This window comes from Botryllus schlosseri, chromosome 4 (assembly GCF_051294905.1).
Source record: "Botryllus schlosseri isolate E-star chromosome 4, Bs_hap1, whole genome shotgun sequence".
In the NCBI taxonomy this organism is placed as follows: Eukaryota; Metazoa; Chordata; class Ascidiacea; order Stolidobranchia; family Styelidae; genus Botryllus; species Botryllus schlosseri.
The window spans coordinates 10,803,844-10,818,780 of record NC_137239.1 but is presented as its reverse complement, the minus strand read 5'-3'; the positions used below and the strand labels follow the sequence as shown (position 1 = coordinate 10,818,780).

The 14,937-nt window shown below is 40.3% G+C and overlaps 1 protein-coding gene and 1 long non-coding RNA gene across 2 annotated transcripts in view; one reads left to right on the top strand and one right to left on the bottom strand.

Moving 5' to 3' along the window:
- The window catches only part of LOC145438132 (uncharacterized), a 235,280-nt gene that overhangs the window by 133,314 nt on the left and 87,029 nt on the right, over positions 1-14,937 (bottom strand). The window lies entirely within an intron of this gene.
- Positions 12,388-14,937, top strand: part of LOC145438038 (uncharacterized) — a 50,145-nt gene continuing 47,595 nt past the window's right edge. The window contains exon 1 of the mRNA XM_080315404.1: positions 12,388-13,053. Within this exon, the coding sequence (XP_080171530.1) occupies positions 12,444-13,053 (610 nt within the window). The 5' untranslated portion in view covers positions 12,388-12,443. The remainder of the gene's footprint in view (positions 13,054-14,937) is intronic.

Below are 14,937 nucleotides of genomic sequence, written 5' to 3'. Positions count from 1 at the left end.
GAGAGAATAATTGAGGCTCAGTAAAACGCACGATCATTGAATGTGGTCACTCTCATGGGTTACACAAGCGTTTCGCGAAAATCCAAACATATTGCAGATACAGATTTTTATCGACACCGATTACTTGATGACTTGAAATTGACTCGTGAATTTTGCTCCGAGTCACGAGTCAATCCACATTTCTGATACGCCGAGTCAAGTCAAGTCAAGTCATTTTAGCAAAGTGACTCGAGTCAAGTCAAGTCATACGAAAAAGGTGACTCGAGTCTGACTCGAGTCAAGTCATGACTCGAGTCATCCCAACACTGATAGGAGGATGTCGAACGACACGCAGTTGCGATCCTTTTAATCTCACATCCTCCTAATTTAACTGCACTTCGCTACACTACAAAAAATAATAAGACAATTTTGGTCTTATTGTCTTAAAGTGACTTTTTATGAAAAAATGTCTTAAAGACCAATCGGTCTTAAAGACTAATCGGTCTTAACAAGAATTTTTCGTCTCGAAATTAAGACCGAAATTGCTTGAAAATAAGACTTTTTTTTATAAAAAGTCACTTTAAGAATTAGAATCTTGAAAAGCTGAATCAGTCTCAATTTTAAGACTTCATTTCATCAGTAAGACTGCATTTGCTGAAAATGAGAGCAAATCTTCTCAATGTCTTAAATTTGAGACCAAAATTACAAATTATTTTTACGAGTGTAGACAGTTACACGAGTCAATAGGAAAATCTGCTGGACTTAAGAATTTTGATATGATTAAACTTCACTGGCAAGTAGTGACTTGTTCGCATTTCGGAACAATGGCACAACCATTAATAACCAAAATCTGTATCCAAATGGTGCTAATTTGCCAAACGCACGAAGCAGCCAACTTACAAGTTATAGAGCGAAACTAAACTGACTGCGAACACCGGAGCCGGTTACAGAGTTTTCAGTCAACGGGTTTGAATCACTGAGTTTTATAAACACTAGAGTGCGCTACTCGCAATATTTGCGTAATTTACGTGCCGCCATCCTTGTGCTAAGTTGAGAGCTACTCGATAAGCCGATAATCAAGGCGAAAGTGGTTAGGTTGTGTGTATTTTGATCATTCTTTGCCATGGAGGTATCGATTTCGATGGTTTGCGACTGGATAAAGATATCTATGTGTCACCGTATGTATTTATTTGTAATTTCCAGAGGTAAATTGCTTCAGGTCCAGGTAAATGAACACAAGTTGTCTGAAGTTTTTCAACAGTACCTTGGATAAGGCAAGTGCCATGATATTGAAAATGAGATTTGTAACAGCTCTCCTGCCAGCAGGGTGCCAATAGTCTTCTCACGCGCCCGTGCACCCAACCTCGTTTCTTAGGGTTGGATTATCCGGATAACGGTTAACCGGTTAACCGCAGGTTTTTTTATTATCCAATATCCGGATATAAATCTGCCGGTTAACCGGATTAAATAGTATCGGTAATAATGCGTTTTACACTTTTAGGAAACTTCAACAAGTCGTATTATCAGTGTTGCGCTCGGCCAATTAGCGAGAACCGTGTCGCCAATTAGCGAGATACGTCAATGCAGTGTGTAACGCGACGCAATCTCCCGCTGTGAAGATCGCCAAATTAGGTCATTGATTGCCGCGAACTCGGCTATCGTTGCTGGCCTGATTTTTCGAGTCTTCAACAAGTCTATAGTTCCGCTGGCAGAATCACATCTGCAATAGGCTCGTCTCTGGACTTTATACCATCACTGGCCTACATAATCACACCTGCATTGGCTTGGTGCTCACGATATTATCGCTGGCCTACACAATCGCATCTGCAATAGGCATGGTACGAACGATATCATATCATCGCTGGCGTAACCATCGAGTCTCGGGCCTGGCATGCGTTGGCTCCTATCTCTTGGTGACTTGGAGACAATATGCCGGTAAGACTATTATGATCAGCGATTGTGATTAATGAGTGACATCACGTAACTTAATGACATCGAATGTTCGCATTTCGCAAACATGTTCGTGCGTGCAAGCGTAATTAATTTCCACTGATACTAAATTCGAAAAAAAATCGAAACCCCCTCGTTTTATTTAAAACACCCCCCCCCCTTATTTTTCCCATGGAGGAATTAGAGCGAGCTATCATGTCGGCCTCAATTCCAGTATCAACTACTCGTCCTTACGGTACTGGACACCTAAACAGAAGAATGGACAAAAAGGAAGCGCTGCTTACTATATTCAGCCCATTTTGTGGAAGCAGAAAGGGCATTTAATACGTGTGGACTCATTGTTACAAAACTCCAGTCCCGGCTACAGGATGCCACTATTGATGCAGTGTACTTTATAAGGAGGGAGTTGCAGAAGTAGTGAACATTAAATTTGCGTGATTTTTCTCGTATTCGCTCGTACTGCGCGTGTACGTATAAATCTACAATAACACTGCGTAATGATTTTGCGATCCATTTTTCATGCAGACCTCGTGAAATCGATTATCTCACTTAGCATTCATTATCCGGTTAACCGGTTAGCTAAATTCCAAATATCCGGATATATCCGTTATCCGGATAGTGAAAATTATTGATATCCGAACTAACCCTAACTACCGACCATAATCTTGTATCCTCCTTATTGAGATTTTGTTCTCTTTTTTTAGACTTTTGGGTTAAACACAGGGCAAAATTCACAATAAAATAGCACTGAACTGACGCTCTGGCGGGACTGACGGGTATTTCGGGAGCGGAGCGAATGTTGAGCTTTTTTTCAACCACCTGATAAAGTGAACTCATAAAAAACTGAATTAGATGATGTGCTCTTTTTGACATGACGATAAGTGCAGTGGGGTCAGGGGGGTGCAATATTTTTGACCATCGCCAAGGGGGTGCATGTCAAAAAAGGTTGAGAACCGTTGACCTATAGAGATTAGCATATATTTTACGGTGTATAGGTCACAGCTGAGCCTCAAGGCAATTTCTTCATAACTGATAAAATGAGAGCAAAGATATATATTTATATCATTGAATGGGAGGGACAAAATTAATAGGTGTAGGATTGCCTACTGGTCACTGGAAGAGCGGGAATGGTTACAGCAATGTACATTGTACTGGATCTCAACAACGTAAATGGGTACCCATTGATTCTTTCAAAGACGCTTCAGCAGCAGCGATGAGCGGATTTGATATTTCTATGTCCTAATCCAATCCAAATCCGAACCTTCAAATCCAAATCCAAATCCTAATCCATAACTTTTTCATATTCAAGTCCATGTCCAATCCTAATCCGATTCCAACTGGAAATTCAGAAACAATACTAATTTATGCAATGGAGGGATTCGAAAATTTTCTTTCACAATCAACGATTCACTTGATTCAAGATAACTTAGTAACCATAAGTACATTAGTAACTGATCTGAATACAGTTTGTCGCCATTCGCCACACGACATTTCAATCTCCCAGAAAATATGTAAATCCAATCCAAATCCTAATACGTTCTGAAAAAAATGTCTAATCCAAATCCAATCCAAATCCGACAAAATTCACAAATCCTGTTTTTTGAAAACCTAATCCTAATACATGCTCATCTCTGTTTAGCAGAACATGGAGGAGGCTCACGTATAATTACATGATACAGCTCAGTGGATACACTGCCAAATTTTGCCCATGGATGCAGTAAGCGGTTGACACGCTATTACTTGAACTAATGAAAATTAGCTGGATCTTAACTCAAATAAATCATGCACGATTGACAGAAAGTAGTTCAAGCCATATGTTAGACATTATGACGCATAGGACTAGGAGACACATAAAATTATGGCACATAGCGGACACATAAAATTGTATGCCTTCAAGAGGAATACTACTGCAGCAACGTCGTTTCAAATTATCGAAGGTCTTTCGGATGTGACTCCTCTTCCACCAGGTTGTATAGCTTCAGGCGGTGCAGCATGTTACTTGGTAAACCTCTGAATTTTGTGACATGAACACATCGAACAAATCGTCCATCAATTCATTCTGTTCAAGACAAGCAATCACCTATCTTTAGATTTTATTTCCACATGGTATGCCTTATTTTGGCTGTATGCAACCTCTTTTTAATTTCTTCCACTTAAAGAGATTGCTGATGGAACCGTTGAATAAATTTTTGGAGGAGAGCCACTTGCACAGTATAGCTGCGGTCACGGAGAACTACTCCAGCTGATGGTGCTGTACAATGGCGTTATTCATCAGTAACTGTTGCAACAGCCAACAGCTATCGACGATCTCAGAAGCTTCTAGGACAGTGGTTCCCAACGTGGGCGATATCGCCCCCCATGGGGCGATTTGGCGTTCTAGGGGGGCGAAAATGACGAAGGGGGTGATAGGGGAGCGAAAATGGACAAAGGGGCGACAGGGGGCGAAAACAGCGAAGGGGCGATAGGGGGCGATTACGCGTCAGAGCAGCTGACTTTTTTTAATTTTTATTTATTTTATTTTTGTAAACCCACGGAAATTTAGTTACAAAAGTGTCAAATTAGGCTTCGAGCCGTAAAGTTGACCTTTTTTTTATTTTTTTTAGTCAACCCACTGGTGATTACAGAATTGTATGCCCAATTTTCGGTACACAAAATTTGGGGGGCGATGGTCGGTGTTGAGCTTGAAAAGGGGGCGATGGGTCGAAAAAGGTTGGGAATCACTGTTCTAGGATATCAACGTTCTACTATCAGCTCTTCATCAACACTGCCGTTGCTTTTGCTTCTTACATTCGACTCTGTGCATGTTTTCCGCCTGACCCTCTTTAGTAAGCAGTGTTGGGAGCAATTCACTACCTTCGAGTCACGAGTCATTTCGAGTCATTGCCCATTTTGACTCGAGTCAAGTCAAGTCAATCGATTTTCAAAGGTGACTCGAGTCAAGTCAAGTCACTCAATTTTTGGAGGTGACTCGAGTCAAGTCAAGTCAAGTCACGAGTCAAGTCACAATTCAAGTCAAGTTGTCTTTTCGAAGTAGGCTATGAGGCATGATTACGTCATTGCATTTTGCTAGCTGTCTGAAATACAGATTGAGTGGTCATTGATTTTGAACCGATAAACGACTATAGAGTTGAAGGCGGTGTATCGCTCTCATATATGTAGAACTGCTGCCCTTTACGCAAGTCATTGCACAGCATCAGTTTATAGTTACCAGCCAAAATAGACAATAGAGAAACGAATCGATAAGACGCAATACATTACCCATTTACAAATTGATATGATACAATTCGAGCCTGCGCCAATGGTTGAGGCCTATTATATACTATATTCGAATTCAATTTCAATAAAACAAGAGGTTTGGTTAAGGTAAGAACAGAGAACAGAAATAGACATTTTTCCATCAAATTGCTTTACTATATACCAGTGGTCGGGAACCTATGGCTCGCGAGCCATATATGGCTCTTTTGGGTATAAGATATGGCTCTTTGACAAATTTTTAATTTTGTACTTAATTTATCAATATTGCTGCAACTTGTTTGTAAATTTTAATGACGGCCCGAATAATTATTCTCCTGGCAGCCTAAACATGTCTTTGAGAGGTCAAGACAGTGAGGTAATCAGGGTTAGGGGCTCGGACCCTCCCTTTTCAAAACCCTCAAATTCAAGTTGCTGTCATGCCGGCGACTAATACCACTGACGAATTCGATCTACCAGCCATCGCGCGCCTCGAAATCTTGGATTGCACGATACCTTGATTGATACCTTGCAGACATGGGGTGATTCCTTCATGAATGTATTCGATTGCGATTACAATTACTTCTGAATCACGCGATTACGATTACGATTACGATTACAGCTGAATCAGGAAGTAGTCGATTACGATTACGATTACATTGGAAAAGTAATCACGATTACACACGATTACATAAATTTTGCACCTTAGAAATAATATTAGAAGATATATTGAGGACAATATAAGGATTGCGATGAAAAGGCCTAATGAGATGACAACTTTCTTTGGAAACCATACGTCATTTGCTTGTTACGTCACAATGTACCCATTGCCCAGCTTTATAGTGGACGATCTATCGCACTTAACGATTTGCATTCTTGCGAGGTTCGTGGCTGCCGCACCCCAAACTCCCCAATGGGGTGGGGAGCGAGGTTGAAGGGGACTCAAAAGTATTCCGTAAATCGACATAAATTATAAAGTATTTTCAAGAGATTTAATTAACTTTAAAATTTTCTTCGAGCTTTCCGATTTAATGTTTCAAGATAGTTTGATTTTGAAATGCATACCTCTCCCCGTCAAGAAAAAAACATGCATAATTTATAGGAATAGGCCTTTCGGTCCCGGACATTACCGCACCACGACACACCAAATAACATATATGCAGTTTCGGCGAACATGTAACTCCACGAAGTGTGGTACCTAAGAAAGACCTTGGCCGAAACATTGGGAATGTGTCCATTGTCAATAGCAGCGCTGGGTGGGCGTGGCGAAGAGTCTTGTCCTTACAATGTGAGCTCAACAATACAAATGACCCCCGGGGGCCCTACAGAGGATTGAAGACATGACAATTTGTATGTGCGTCTCACGAAAGTTTTTTTGTTAGTCTGCTACGTTTGGGCGACTAGAATATCTTTTCAAAAGCAGACGGGGGTAACGAATTAACCATATACAACAAATGTAGCCTGATTATTGCACATTGCTGATGTTATAATTATGAATTACATGCCCCCAGCTCTACTAGGAAATCTGACCATGTGGGCTGAGAGAGGATTAAAAATGAGTAGTATTATAATGCAATTACCAACATTATTGACAAAATTCCGTCATCAAATTCAAAATTGACCACCCTATGGGGGCGTAACACCAACGTTTGGAGTGGGGGAGCGGGCGAATTGATGTTTTGGTTCTGATTGTAGTTACAACCCACGCTAACATGGTGTATAAGCGGATTTATAAGGTGGCAGGTACAAATTTTGAGTAAAGAATTGCGAAATAAGGATTGGAGCCCGTTTCAAGTGGAGTATAGCCTAATATGAGAATAGCATAAAGTGAACATAAAATGCCGCATTCCACTTTATACAGATATTTCTTGCTGCTGTTACGAGAAACGGCAAAGAACGGCCGGAACAGCTGTTGATTTTTGATGCTTCGTCGTGGAAATCGTAATGTGTCAGTTGACGAGTACAAAACTTCAAATCTTTGTCCGTTGTGTGCACTTACGTACATATGTCTACTGCTCGCCAAGCAAACGGTCAAGCTGCGTTTAACTAAGCATAACCAAACATCAATACATAAGTTACTATTTAAAACTATGCAGTGTGGTGATTATTATCCTGCTGCGAGGTACTGGCATTTCGAGGGTATTGATAACCAGGTATACTGCCTGTCGGGTGTTCTTACAATCACACTACACAATGCACAATTGTACATCAAATATATATTTAGATTTACTATATGTGGGTACTTCTTACGCAATGACGAGCAAAGCAAATACTTCTGATGTAACAATGAGCAGTGGCGTTTGAAAATCAGACGTTTGTGCTATCACTAACCTGGTGTAACATCTCTTCCTTGTTCACGAATGTTCAGTTTATGTCATAGTCCTTGCACAAATAAAAAGTAATCGTTTTTCACAAAGGAATCGATTAAATATGTGAACTAGTCGATTACGATTACGATTACGATTACTTCGGATTTTTTTCGAATGTAATCGATTGCGATTACGATTACTTGCAAGTGCTGTAATCGTCGTAATCGATTATGATTACTAATCGCGATTACCCCATGTATGATACCTTGACATAGCGACGCTTGTAGGACAATGCAGTTTTCAAATACTCATTGTGTTCTAGATCTACGACGATAAATAAACTTCCTTGGAAATGAAATCACCAAATACAATTTCAAATTAAAAACAACGCCATAGCTATCCAAGTTCTTGATTGATAACGTAAGTAGCTTTCTATAACAGCCGTAGAATGTTATGTTACGCCGAATACTTGAGAAGTCAATCAATATTAGATTTTCGGAATCGGCGTGACAATTTCATTTGAATAATTTCAGTGATAATAAATTCTAAGCTATATTTACGATGAGTTGCGCTATCACAGGTGAGGCTTGGGCCGTCTGTGCCTCATCTGTGCTTTCGTGCTTTATTTTCGAACAATAAATATGAAAATTACGTGATTTTGGGAATAGAAATGTTCAAAATCTGATCATTCATGAACATCGATAAAAATACCAATAATAATCATTGAAGGTTTCACAATTTTCTCTCGCTCATCCCTGACGACAAGTGAGGCACTGCCTCACTTGCCTCACCCCACCTCACTGACGTATCACACCCTGCAGTTGGTATGCATTGCTGTAGTGACCATGTTTGGCTCCAGTGGGCAGAAAAATATGGTGGGCAGTGGGCAGAAAAATATGGTGCACACTACGAATCTTATAAGTTAGTGCTATCAATACGTCACGAATTTACAATTGTGACGTAACAATCGATTGATATTTATGGCTCTTTGGGAGTTACAATTGGAAATATTGGGTTAATATGGCTCTTCTGTCGAAAAAGGTTCCCGACCACTGCTATATACTATAGTTTACGACAACGTAAGCTGTAAGCTCCGATCATTTCGTTTGTGGTCGATTTATTTGTGAGCGAACAATGGAGGCCCAATAAAACGCACGATCATTGAATGATTGGTCACTCTCACGGGTTACACCAGCGTTTCGTGAACAATCCGAACATTATGCAAGATACAATGATTTTTATCGACACCGATTACTTGATGACTTGAAATTGACTCGTGAATTCTGCTCCGAGTCACGAGTCAATCCACATTTCTGATACGCCGAGTCAAGTAAAGTAAAGTCATTCAGACAACCTACAGTTTTCAGCCCTAACAAATGCCCGGTGTAGCCTGCATACCCTTCCTTGGCTTGGCTCTGTTTCCAAGATTCACCAAATCAATCAGATCATGCGTCGAATCATGTTACAACACTGTTAATGCGAGGATTGTATACACAACGAAACAAATTTTGCCCAACACGCGAAAGGATGTGCTGCCTGCTTTTCATCAAAGTATGGTCATATATGAATACAAATGCCACTGTGACAGTCGGTACATGGGACGCACATCCCAACGCTTGCTAGAACGAATCACACAGCATGTTCCTAAGGGGATAAGATCGGCATCGCAGTCTCCTGATTCTGAAAATATCACCCAGCAATGTGAACAGAAACTCGCATCAAAATCCCAATCGTACAGCCAAGTGATTGCATGCAGTTCTTCAATTGGCCAGCATTTGATCGACAACCCGTCTTGCGCCTCAAACTATTCAGACGACATGTTTTCAGTTTTATCCAAGGGTAGAACCATATTTCATTTAACAGCTTTGGAATCCAATTTCATCAAACTAAACAACCCGGTCCTTTGTCGCCAGAAAGAATTTTTGTATAATCCTAAAATCTCACACTAGTTATTGTTGCTTAGCTGATCGTCCGTATTTCTATACAATTTTTTTTCTGTATTGCTGCATTGTCTCATTGTAGTTGTATGTTATTCCTCACGGGCATTACTTCTTCAAGTTGATTCTTGCTATATACGCCGCATTGTTGCAATGGTTGAATTTCCATTCATTTTATTTATTAATTTTCATTATTGCGTCACAATTCGCCATTTGGTTTTGAATCCATCTCTGTTTAGTTCTGTATCCTTTATCGTGCCGGTTGCTCTTGATAAGAGGCACGCGAAAAGTTAATAAATATGAATTTACTGTTAAAAGCCGTGTTCAAGTTTTGTACCACCAATCAGTTATATAAACAGTTATACACGCACGAGACAACACGCACTAATGAGAAATTTGTAGGTTATAGAGGAAATCTTTTTGTCTACATAAAATAGGTTTGTTCAACTGAATAATAATCAATAATATATATGGACAGATTTCATTCAAAAAATTTAACGACTAGATACGTATAGTAATAAGCTGTATCGTTTACCGTATGGTTGGCTTAAGATCAGTGTTTATTTGAGCGGGAGGGATCTAAAAAAATGTTGATTCGGTCCTGGTTACAAGACACAACCACATACTGCGGCGGATCGTGACCACCTCTGCTCGATAGGCAAACATTTGCTAGTGTGACGTCATGTGACAGGCAAAGTGTCATCATAGTGTTGTATATGGTGTTGACCAATGTTCCCTCTAAGCTGCGCACGTGCGCAAATGCGCAGTGCTGAAACGGTCTCTGCGCACAGAAAATCTACGTTGCGCACAAAAAATCAGAAATGATGTTTTTTTTTATAGTTGTTGCGCACTGTAGTCCAATGGACCACGCAGGCGCGCAGATTCGTGAAAATTGAGATGGAACATTGCCAGGGCCAAATTGGAGGGGCCGAGCTCGAAGGGGGTCCAAAATTATTTCGAGAATTAACATAAATCATGGTGTATTTTTGGAAATTTTTCAGGATTCTTTTTCGCCCTACGCGCGTTTTATTGTTGTAAGATATCTGATTATTGGGTACCCTTTCCCAACAAAAATTAGGCATGATTTATAGAAATGGGCAGTTGGGCGTCGGCCATTACCGCACCATGACGCGCCAAGACATATGAAGTTAAAGGCTACGTAACATACGAATCCAAGAAGTGCGCCAGAACGATCAGCAGCGAGAAAACCTTGGGCGGAAAAGACTGCCCCGGTGCTGACCAAAAACTTCGATATCTACAAATATATGTGTAATTGTCCATGTCCATGGGCGCCTAAATGGCTGGCGCCGAATTTTCCTGTCCTGGCGATCCGAGTCCCACAAGACAAATGTCATATCGAGGGAACATTATTTTCCAGTTAAGAAATACCAATTTGAAATGGTGTACGTCTTTTACTGTAGTACGTTTTGGCGATTTCAATATCTTTTGACATCATGTAACGAAGTCATTACATCAACGGGTACGCCCGAAGATGTTTTATTATGATTTAGAGGGCCTATCTCTTCCAACACACCTCACTGGATCAGCTCTACCGGTAAGTCTGATTATGTGAGCAGGGAGAGGATAAAAATTGATAGCAATATATATGCAGTTCCCGATCATATTGGCCGATGCAATCATGAATTATAGAAATTTTTTCGCGCTTCGCGCGTTTAGGGACGCTACTACTAAATTAGCACCCAATGTACATGAAAAGTACCGGAAGAAACCTAGAGCGTAGGGGGGTCTGTGGGGCGAAGCCCCCCAGTAGTTAGTTTTATCACCCTATTGGAGGGTGGTTGCGCACTGTTGTCCGAGGGCCTGCGCAGTGAGTTGGCGTGTTTGCGCAGACTCTTGAAAAATTAGAGGGAACATTGGTGTTGACACAAGCAAATCTCAAGGCTCAGCGAAATTGGTCTACAATGTAATTTAAACAAAGTGTTTTAAACAACCATTTGTTTTCAATGCAACCTTAGTTACAGGTTTATCAAGGCTCCTCCTCGCCATCTCATCCGCGTAAGCGGTGTCTTAAAAAAGCCTTGGGCCGTTTGTTTGTTTATTTGTTTGTTTGTTTTATTCACAACATTGGCGCTTATCGCCTATATGGTTATTTGCGCCCAGCACATTAATTACATCAACACAATGTCTTTTGCGGTCTTGCTTCATCTTTCTGGTCATTAGCTGCCATCTTTCCAGAGTTCGGCTCTCTCTTCTTCTGAGCTTTTCAAGGAGCTGAATTTACAGCGGGATCGGCGATGAGGAGCCCAGATAAACCTCCGACACATAGAAACATGGCAGAGCCGAGACTCGAACCATCGTCCATCACCCATTGGTGAGCCTGGGGCCGTGCTACACGTCAGCTGCTACGGATTCAAAAATAAAGGAATATCCGTCTGGTGTAAATGATCATTGTAGTCGAATGATCCACAATAGCAAGGTGTTTGTCGACTACAATGGTCATTTACACCAGACCGATATTCCTTCATTTTGGTGGGACTTTTAATTGAGAGACATACTATGTGTTGGCTATGTTGACAATTGCAAACTATATGATTGATTGACGTCCCAGCATTTCCCATGAAGAGATGAAAGAGTTCGTATGCAACGAAATTGGGTAATTATTAAGCCTCTGTTTGCAAATGTCATTTTAGTTGGGATTGGGTGTTGAAATGATCACGCGAACATGCCAGGACAATTTATGGCTGTAAGCAATGAAATACAGTTCCAGTCAACTCTAGATATATTTCCTCGTATAGATGAAGCAAATTGGCAAAAACAAAGTAGCACCTGCTTCCTGAAACAAACTGATGATGATATTAACAAGCGACGAGGGCCGATTAATCATCGGCGGACAATGCCAGGATCAAAGAAATGCAAACAAATCTATCATGTCTGTCATCCTTGCCTCAATTACTAGAAACATGACAAAGACAAATAAATTTACGGCCTTGTTCCGCTTGCCTTCATCGGATAATAACGAACGTTATTTCCTGCATTATAGTCGGATCAAGTTTCGTTGTTGAAAGCAGCGAACATTATGATCGCGTTACTACTTGTAGCTTTCTTATCAGGGATCTCCGCTCAGGACGATATCTTCCTGAGTCTTTCAGACAAAGTTCTTCATGGTACACGGCTGCTTTCCCCCACTGGGAATAATCATTATGCAGTGAAATATGAAAATATCGCATGCGGAAAAAACATTCCCATTGGAGTTGACTTATACACCAGCGGAGTACTGCTTCCTAATGCACCAATCGCTCTTATAGTGGACGATGGTGATGAACGTGCTTTTGAAGAATCAATCATCGGATTGTCACGTGAAGAACGCCCCGTAATTATTCGCGCACGATACCAAACAACAGATGTGGAGAAAGATCTATTGAAATACGACGCAAGATCGAGCTTAATTTTAGGTCTAGAAGAGGTGCTACTTTGGATACACAAAAACGCCGTTCATTTCAAAGGCGACAGATCTCGCGTCACTGCGATCGGTCTCGGCGCGAGCGGATCTAGATTGGTGTCTCTACTCTGCATGAAAGAGCAAAACCAGTACATCTTGAGAAGGGCCGTCGTTGAATTTGCAGAATATAGCATATTCTCCATCAATGGATTATTTGAAAAGATAGCGGGGACGACAGATTTTAAAAGTGAGTTATAAAAAGTGAAAGAATTTCTTCTTTCCGTGCTTGTTCGAATGTCATTTAAATTATAATTCAATACTGGATTGCTTAGCTGACGAACGATAGATTTTGAAAAGTGAAACGTTGAGAAGGGGGCATGATAAGTTTATATGAGAATCATCACATTCGCCTATCGCCACGTAAAATTGAATGAGATATTTTCAACATAATTCCTCCAAATGGTTGTTTTAAAGAAGCATCATATCCGATACACTGACCAAATGTTATCATTTTTACGAATTCATTTAAATTGCGGCATTTCTATATTGCGGTTACGATAGCCTCTCCTCTCTGCATACTCACCGAAGGTAGCTACATTGAATGTTGTATATATTTGTTGCATCGGTCGGGTAAGTGTCTTTGAGGGCGTTAGTTGGATTAGTAACACATATTATGAATGATGAGATGACATGTAATGTAGCACAATGATTAAGTAGTCGTTCTATATATATAGCCAATAAAAGACGCCTCATTTTCGAAATGTATTTTTTGTGGCAGACCATTATTTCTCCATTGTCTTATTACAAAAGCAAATACAGATCACGACTAGAAATACAAGACGATCTTCGAATTGTCGTCTCTAGAATTGAGTTGTTGCGTTCTGAATGCAGGGTCTTAAATTCTCATTAAGACGAATGAATGCTTTCGTTCGCGTATCGTTATACAATTTAATTGTACAGGCACTCAAGTCGAATTGCTTTGAATTTGGAGAATTCAGCGGGTTAGGGCTTAGCTTATATTAGCTTATGATGTTAGTGTTTGGTTTAAATTTGGGTATGATTAGTTTGTTTCAGGGTTACGCGTGAGCTTAGCGTCAGCGTGGCTTATTTTGAATGACACACGGTATTTTAAATAACTTGCTATTCTTACATTCGACGCTTTGAAACTCTATCTTCAATATTTCACTGTTTTGAATGCCTTGCTATTGTGACACTTTCTGTTTTTACACTCGTGATTTTGATCGTCGGGAAATTTCAGCTCTGTAAGGAATTTAGATAACCTAGATATCCACACATCTAGTTATCACTTTGGGTTTGGTTTTGAGTCGGTTGGTTAGCGTGCTTTGGAATGTTTTGCGATGTGCATTGTCAGAATTTACTTGATGTTGGATTGTGAAGTATGGAGTTTCCAATTGAGCTATCACGGCGTTCAGTTTCTATCTATAATATAATTCCCTCATTACAGTGTGCAATGCATTAACTGCACAATGGAACGATGTTAGTCGCATGAGCCGCTGCTTTGCAGTACAAACAAACAAACACACATGCTAGGACATATGAGTCATCAGCTCGTTATCTCGTTATCGAGCGCTGCACTATTTCATTTCGTGTAGTTCAGAAGACAATCTAAACATGTTTCACATGACCAATATGCGTTATTTTGGTCATGGGTTGACTTGAATGAATAAGACTGACGTATACAAATAATTGAAACGAAAGCTACCAGGGCTGAAACTGCACTATGCCTGCCGCCTTGGTCATGAGACTGCAGTCTTAAAGTATACAACCGTATTAGGCAGGCCGTGTTATTTTTGGCATATGCCAAAATCTACCAAAATAGTTTATTTTTGGTATTTTTCAAATTTTATTCTTGTCAATTTTGGCATCGCCATGAATTCGTATTTATAGACTCGAATTAACCATGTAAAACACTACAGTTTGGCCTTTCTTGTGAAACGGAAATCACAAAACATGCAGTATTCACACTGTGCCATCAACCAAGAAGATTTAAATCCGAATTGGAAACGATGGTGCAGATCAAATTTCGGCTACTCGATACAAAACCGAGTGTTTCTGCAATATCTATTCTCAATAGTCGATTCACTATGCATTCAAAATTACCGGCATTCAC